The sequence below is a fragment of the Elephantulus edwardii genome, unplaced genomic scaffold (genome assembly GCF_000299155.1).
Source record: "Elephantulus edwardii isolate Elephantulus edwardi_28Jun2011 unplaced genomic scaffold, EleEdw1.0 scaffold00490, whole genome shotgun sequence".
In the NCBI taxonomy this organism is placed as follows: domain Eukaryota; kingdom Metazoa; phylum Chordata; class Mammalia; order Macroscelidea; family Macroscelididae; genus Elephantulus; species Elephantulus edwardii.
The window spans coordinates 129,910-138,115 of record NW_006400240.1 but is presented as its reverse complement, the minus strand read 5'-3'; the positions used below and the strand labels follow the sequence as shown (position 1 = coordinate 138,115).

Here is an 8,206-nt window from a genome sequence, read left to right as displayed (position 1 = left end):
GAAGGAAGAGGAGGAGGGGGAGGAGGAGGGGTAGAAGGAGAAGGGGGTGAGGAGGAGGAGGAGTGCCTTCGTGTTAGGAGCGCATCTCCTCACCATTGAGGCCCCCAGAGCTCCGTCTCCCACCCACACAGCCTGTGAGTCAGGGCCACCTCTGCTCACAACCCCACAGTGGTCCTTACAGCCCCCCCCCGCACCCCGCCCTGTGACCCTGGAACAAACGTCAACGTTGTGGTTAAACTTTTAGCTCAAGCACCCACCCACAGGCCCAGAAATGGGGACGAAGTGGGGCGCTCACTCCTTACAATCACTGACCCCTGACCTTACAACCACTCACCCCAGATCTTACAACCACAGACCCCTGACCTTACAAGCACAGACCCCTGAACTTACAACCACAGACCCCAGAAAGTCCCAAGAGCAGAGCCCAGAAGGCAGGAAGTGAGAACGGGAGGGTGTGTGGGAATGAGCATCGCAGGGAGGAACTGGGGAGAGAGGCCTGTGGCCCCGTGGGGATGGACATGGATGTGATTCAGAACCGTGGTGGTGTCAGGGGCCACTGGACAGTCCACCACAGAAGGTCAGAAGGGCAGCACTGGACCAGAGATAAGGGCCAGAAGGAAGGATGGGTGGAAATGGGATTTGCAAGGAGGGATGAGGGGGCGGAGAGAGCTCTTGCAACGTGGTTCATTGCCGTTCATGTCATTTTACAAATGGATGAAAGGTTAAATGGTACAGCCAAACACAGACGGTGAGCAGGGCAGCATCTGTCCAGGGGTCAAGACCAGAAGACCAGAACGTTAAGCCAGGGTGAGTGGCCCCGGGAACATAGGGCCGGAGATGGACATTTGCAGCTACATCGTTCACATGATTCAACACAAATGTGTCTGAGCAGTTCCTTCCCTGGAAGGAAATGAAGCCCTGTGCTCTGTCCACTTTTCCTCCCAGCATCACGCACCATGGACGAGAGCACGCGGTTCTGATGTGAAGGAAGAGACATGGATGTGGGCCTTCCTCATAGTCAATGTCCTCATCGAAGAGGAGACAGGTGTTCATAGTGGTCCACTGCAAGGGGGCCCCTGGCCTCCCCGGGGCCACGTGTTCGACTGTCCAGGTGAGACGCTGAGGTTTCTCACCTGGAATGGTGGCAAGGGCGAGGGGACTCACAGGTAGACCCCTCAGTTTCCATGAGCGTCCAAGTCCCAGCCAGGACAGCTCAGGCACAGCCCCCACCCGTCTGCCCAGAGAGGTTCGCGTGTGGTTGTGAGCTGGACAGGGATCTGGGGTACTTCCCGTGAAGAAAAGTGTGAAAACATGGAAACAGAGTGAATCAAGACCAGGGGGTCCTGGCACACTTGGAAGTCACGTCCAGGATTCAGGGTATCCTTCTGCATTTGAGCACCTGTGCTGTGAAGGTTCTGGATCCCCCACCCCCCAGGTCAAGGCCAGGACACATGGTGCATCTCCTGGGACCGGCCAGCTGATGACAGACAGTGCAGGGGACAAGGACCTTCCTCCTGAACTCACAGACACACAGACAGATAGACAGCATCCTCCAGCTGTCTCCCTGAACCCACAGACACACAGACAGACAGACCTCAGCCTCCAGCTATCACCCTGAACCACAGACAGACACACAGACACACACACAAACAGACAGACTGACCTCGGCCTTCAGCTCTCACCCTGAACCCACAGACAGACAGACAAACAACCTCCAGCTGTCACCCTGAACCCACAGTCAGACAGACCTCATCCTCCAGCTGTCACCCTAAACCCACAGACACAGACAGACAGACAGACCTTGCCCTCCAGTTGTCAACCTGAACCACAGACAGACAGACAGACCTCAGCCTCCAACTGTCACCCTGAACCTACAGACAGACACACACACAGAAAGACCTCGCCCTCCAGCTGTCACCCTGAAGCCACAGACAGACACACAGACAGACAGACCGACCTCAGCCTCCAGCTGTCACACTGAACCCAAAGACAGACAGACAGACCTCAGCCTCCAGGTGTCACCCTGAACACACACACAGACAGACAGGCAGACCTCGCCCTCCAGCTGTCACCCTGAACCCACAGACAGACATACAGACAGACCTGGTGCCCAGCTGTCACCCTGAACCGACAGACAGACAGACAGACAGACAGACCTTGTCCTCCAGCTGTCACCCTGAACCACAGACAGACACACAGAAACACAGACAGATCTCGCCCTCCACCTGTCACCCCGAACCCACAGACAGACAGACAGACAGAGAGATAACCTCCAGTTGTCACCCTGAACCACAGACAGACACACCTCGCCCTCCAGCTGTCATCCTGAACTCACAGACAGACAGACAGCCCTGTGTCCCGAGCTGTCCCTGTGCACCTGGCCGTGCAGAGTCCTTCTCGGTGAAGGACTCGGTGTCTGTGAGGGGAACCCACCTCCTGGTGGCGTCAGGTCACAGCAGTGGAGAAGGAGGTGGATCTGGCAGGCGGGAGCTCGATGCAAAGGGGGGCAGCTGCGTCGAGGATCAGGCAGGATGTGTGGAAGTGACCAGGAGTGTGCAGCCCGGTCCAGCACGGCTACTTGTGAAATGATGGACAGCAGGTCAGAAACTCTGTCCTCCCGGCCCCATCCTCCTTCCTTCAAGACTCTTCTCCAGCTCCTCAGCCCAAAGCCATTGGTGCCTCTGTCTGTCGGTCTCAGTCCTTGTCCAGTTCACAGGTGCATAACAAGGGATTGAAAAAAAGACCAGGGCCTGAATCAGGTGCACAGACAGGTGAGGAGGCCGTTGTTGTTGTTGAAGTCGAGTAAGACTCATAGGGACCCCATGGACAAAAGATCTGAATACTGCTTTGACCTGAGCCGTCCTCACACTTCCAGACACAACAAGAGTCCATGGCAGTGGTCACTGTGTCCATCCCTCGGGTTGAGGGTCTTCCTTTCCTTCGCCGACCATCCACCTTCCCTGCATCATGTCCCAAGGAATAGCCCCTCCTAGCAACACACACAAAATATATGAGACCAAGCCTCATCATTTTTGCCTCCCAATAACAGTCCGGCTGCACCTTCTCCAAGACCTACCTGTTACCTGTTCTCTTGTCCGTCCACGGGGTGTCCAGTGTTCTCCTCCAACCCCACAGCTCAAAGGCGTCCAAGCTTCCTCTATCCTCCTTATTCACTGTCCGGCTCTCAGATGCACCGCGAGAGATCGGAAAAACCATGACCTGAGTCAGGCGCACCTTAGTCCTCAAGTGGACGTCATTGCTCCTCAGTAATTTGCCTGCAGATTTTTCCTAGGGCCATGCATCCTCCTGACTCCCCGGTTGCTGGGACCAAGAATGTTTGTGAGATGACCTTGTGGACCGTTTCAGTCTTTTTGCTCTGTCCATCACGCTGCTGTCCGTCAGTCCAGGGGTGGAGATTTTTTTCGTTTTCTGGACGTTGAGCTGCATTGGATCCAGAAGTCTGAAGTCCTTGACCTTCTGCAGCAAGCGCTTCAAGGCCTTCTCCCTTTCGGCAAGCAGGGTTCAGTCATCTGCATAAGGCAGGTTATTGATGATTCTCCCTCCAATCCTGATGCCACAGGCCTCTTTATAAAGTCCAGCCTCTCGAATGATCCGCTCAGGGTACAGATCAAATAGGTGTGGAGAAAAGAGAAAACCTGGACGCACACCTTTCCCGATTTTAAGGCACTCTTTGTGCTCCTGGTTCTGTTCAGAGAGAACTGCGTCTTGGTCGATGCAAAAGTTTTGCAGGAACACGGTGAAGGGTCCTGGGATTCTCACCCTTTCCAAAATGACCCATCGTCTGTCACAATCCACACAGTCACTGGCCTTTGAACAATCGAGACGTCAACATCACTTTATATGAACTGGAAAACTTAATACGCGAGTCTGTGGGACCTGGTTTGTCTCTGTCACTGGCTGTTCAAACAAGATGGGCGGACACAGTGACTGTAGCTCTGGGCTGCCCTACAATCATGGGCTTCTACAGCCATGGGACACCCTGTAACCGTGGACACCCCTGCAGCCGTGGACCCCCTGTAATCATGGAACCCTCTGCAGCCATGGGCCCCCTGCAGCCATGGGCTCCCCCATAATCATGGGACCCCCTGTAGCCATGGGACCCCCCTGAAGCCATGAGATCTGCAGCCATGGGAGCCCCTCCAGCCGTGGGACACCCTGTAACCATGAGACGCCCTGCAGCCATGGGGCCCCCTGTAGCTGTGGGCTCCTCCTGTAGCCATGGACCCCACTGTAATCATAGGCTCCCCTGCAGCCATGGGCCCCCCTGAAGCCATGAGCCCCACTGCAGCCATGGGACCCCTGCAGCCATGCCCCCCCCCATAATCATGGGTCCTTCTGCAGCCATGGCACCTCCTGTAGTCATGGGCCCCACTATATTCATGAACCCCCTCCAGCCATGGGACCCCCTGAAGCCATGGGACTCCCTGTAGCCATGGGTCCCGTTGAAGCCGTGGGCCCCACTGCAGCCATGGGACGCCCTGAAGCTATGGCCCCTCTGCATCCATGGGCCCCCCTACAGCCATGGGTCCCCCTGTAATCATGGAAACCCCTGCAGCCATGGGAGCCCCTCCAGCCGTGGGACACCCTGTAACCATGAGACCCCCTGCAGCCATGGGCCCCCTGCTGCTGTGGGCTCCTCCTGTAGCCATGGACCCCCACTGTAATCATAAGCTCCCCTGCAGCCATGGACCCCCTACAGTCATGGGCCCCCCCTGTAATCATGGGCCCCCCTACAGCCATGGGCCCCCTGCAGCCATGGGACCCCCTGTAATCATGGGACCCCCTGCAGCCATGGGACCCCCTGGTCATGGGCCCCACTGTATTCATGGACACACACACACACAGACACACACACACCCGCAGTCATGGGACCCCCTGCAGCCATGGGCCCCTGCAGGCGTGGGCCCCCCTGCAGCCGTGGACCTCTATAACTATGGATGTCCCTGAGGGCCAGAGTGGACATCGTAGCCACGGGCAACCGCCAGCTGTTTCTCCTCCCTGAGAAGATGGATGGCGGCCTCACCCCAGAAACCCTGTGTGAGATTCTTACCCACAAGTCTTCAGAACAGTGACTTTTGGGGGTGTTCGGGACACTGTCCCTTCTGAGCTATGCTCAGAACTGACTTGCGGGTAGAGAGACACGGTTCTGTGGACGTTATCGGGTGATTCTGAAGTTCTCGAACAAGAGTTTTTTGTTCAATTGTGGGGTGCGGATGAGAGTTGGAAAGCCTGGCTGAGAAGCTGGAAGGATGTGTGGGTGGGAAAGGCGTTGGTCCTTCTCTGTTTCAACGTCTGGGGAGGACAGGTTTGCTGGACAAAGGCCAGCAGGGAATGTCTCACTGGACTGACCACCCTGAAGGCCTCCCCTGACACCCCTGACAAAGGCCTCAGTGAAACCTGATCCTGCAGAAATGAAGGGAGAAAAAGACACAGCAGGAGTCTGTAACTGAGGGACCTTCCATCCCATTGGCTGGACTGACCCCTTCCATGACCCAGAGCTGGAGGGGAGAGGCCTCCCGCCCTGGACATTTGGACAGACAGAGGAGAGGGGACAGCACATCTTCCCATCTTTCTGCATCCGTGTTGGGGGTATTTGCTGTTTTCATGGATTTAATGTATTTTTTTTAAATTTTTATTATTTTCAGTGAAAGCTTATACATCTGTTTCTGGGTCCATTGGGTCCTTCTGGGTCCTTCACTTTCTGTTCAATAGCATTACCTCTCACCGACGGGGACACTCAGTTAATCACACCATGTTGTTGACCCCTTGCAGGGAGGTCTGCTGGCCGAGTGGCCAGAAGCTTTGCTGTTTAATACAAATGCACGTGGTTTGAATCCACCAGCTTCTCCCCAGGCAGCAGCATTTCACCCACTCCCTTCCTGGGATTCTCCTCTCCACTCAGCCCCCTCCTCCCAATCCTCCTTCATTTCTGCACTTTAAAAAAAAAATAAATAAATACAAATCACATACTGAACTTTATCTTTTCATCGTTTTTATGTGTTAAGGTCTTTGTTTCAGGTGTGAGGCCTCCATGATGCTGTTTTGATGGGCGTCGCCAAATTAAAGTGTGACCGGGCAGAATTGCCAATGTTAGGAGTCAGCACCTGGTCCCAGGATCTGCCCATCGATTTTCCGCTTTCTGTCCTTGCTTGTGGTCTCCAGGATGCAGGTGAGGAGAGGCCAGTGCCCCAGTGGGTGAGAGGTGACCAGGGGACCCCCACGGTAACAGGCCGTGCACCCCGTGCAGGGGGCCTCCTGGTAGGGCTGAGGGAGTGTCCTGCTGTCCACCACAGCCTGCGGAGGCCAGGTCAGTCCCTCCTGCTTGGAGGCTGTGGGGAAGGAGGGGACTGACTCACATATCGATTTCTGGAAAGTGGGGTCAGGCAGTCCTGCTCCGTCCTGAGGGCCATGTTGAGGAGTCCAGCTTGGGTGTCTGAGGGGTCACCAGGCAGACTTTTTCCACTGTGGCCTGGTCTCCGCCCAGCACCAAGTGCACCCCTGATCCCCCAGAGGTCCCCCCCATTGCTAGGCTTCCCCACCCCCCTGTACCCCCCTCTGTCCTCTCACTCCCAGCCTGTCACCCCAGGCCGCTGCTGTGCCCACCCCTGCGTCCCAGCACCCCAGGGCCCAGTCCTGTGCTGGCCACAACCCTAACCCCTCACCTGGACCCCCTGCAGGAATCTTCACACGCCCATTTTTTGACAAGAGCCCCCACATGGGGAGCTGCACTCCCGGCCCAGCATCAGGGCTGAAACTGGCACCTTGAAAGCAGGGCTGTGGGCACCCTGTCTCTTGCCATTTTCTTTTCTTTTCTTTCCTTCCTTTCTTGCAGGCACAATAATGTGTGCCCCTTCCCCACCTCCACCCTCACCGCCAGCCGCTACCTGACCGTGGAGGTAATTAACACAAAGGTTGTTGAATTAAAGATGTTAAGTCTCTGCGCCCCAGCGGGGGGTAGGGACAGGGGTCCCCCAGGCCCAGGGCGAGGACCAATTAACACGCCCGGCGCCTTTTATGTGCGCATCAATGCCCGGGCCTCTGCGTCCTGCTAACTTCTCCTCTCCACACTTCAAAGCCCGAGGCCAGGTGAGCTCAGGTGCAGCGCTGACGCAGAGCGCACGGCCCACCTGTGCCAGGGTACCCCCCGCCCCGCGCGCACGGGGATCCCTGTTCTTGGGGACGCAGCAGGGGAACCCCCAGATCAGGGGGCGCATGGCACTGGGGGGGTCTCTGAGCGCCTTCGACCCCAATGGGGAGGTGCTGGCCCAGGCGCCCTCTCCCCAAGGCAGGTCCGAGAGGATGCTATGTGAACGCCGACCCAATGCCAGCTTGGAGCAGCTCGTGGTCACCAAGGGCCTGACGTGGGGGCCTGGACAGCTGAAACCGAGGACCCAGAACTAAGGACTTAAACCTCAGGACTGACTTTGTTCCAGGTTCTAGAGACCAGGAGCCTGAGGTCAAGCTGTGGGCCAGGCTGGGTCCCCTCCAGAGGCCCCAGGGCAGGGTCCTTCCACGTGTCGCCCCAATTTTGGGGGACTCCAGGTGGTCCTAGGTTCATAGCTGTGTCTCTCTCATCTCCACATGGCCATCTCCTCTTTGGGTCTTTGCTGTCTCTTCTAAGAGCCCCTAGTAGAAGATTCAGGGTCTCCCCTACTCCTAACGGCGCTCGTCTCCAGATCCCCCACTTAAAGGCCTCCCTTCTCAGGAAGACCCCTTCTTTGTCCAGGACAATAGTCACACCACGAGGACTTCCCAGTGTCTACTCACCTCAGCTTTCCCCCTCGGACCAGCGGGTGGGTTCAAATCCCTGACCTTATGGTTACAGCTGAGTGTGTCCCCCTGTGGCAGCCAGCAGGGCTCTCAAACATCCCCATATAATGATGACTTTCCCAAGAATTAACGATGGCCTTTTACTGCCTTTTCTCCTCCTTTGAGTGGAAGGCACGTTTCCTCTGTTGTGGAAGAATTATTTTGGTTCAATGACTTGGCTTTTCATGCTGAGCAATGAAGCTGACATTGAGGTCGATGACCACCGAGCTTAAAACACAGACCGGAACATGAGCCTGGTTGAAATCAGGCGCGTCCCAAGGCATCTTTGGGGCCAGAAGAAAGGAGAAAGCAAAGGGCATTTTTGCAGAGTGAGGACACTGGACGCTGGCGGCTTTGCGTGGACTGCACTGCCCTC

At 56.4% G+C, this 8,206-nt stretch overlaps 1 protein-coding gene across 1 annotated transcript; it reads left to right on the top strand.

Moving 5' to 3' along the window:
* Nucleotides 1-4,542: 4,542 nt before the first annotated feature.
* LOC102863499 (basic proline-rich protein-like) lies at nt 4,543-6,787 on the top strand. Its single transcript, XM_006902995.1, has 3 exons — nt 4,543-4,825; nt 6,184-6,190; nt 6,595-6,787. The coding sequence occupies exons 1-3, from the start codon at nt 4,543-4,545 to the stop codon at nt 6,785-6,787; spliced, it is 483 nt and encodes a 160-aa protein (XP_006903057.1).
* Nucleotides 6,788-8,206: the final 1,419 nt, after the last annotated feature.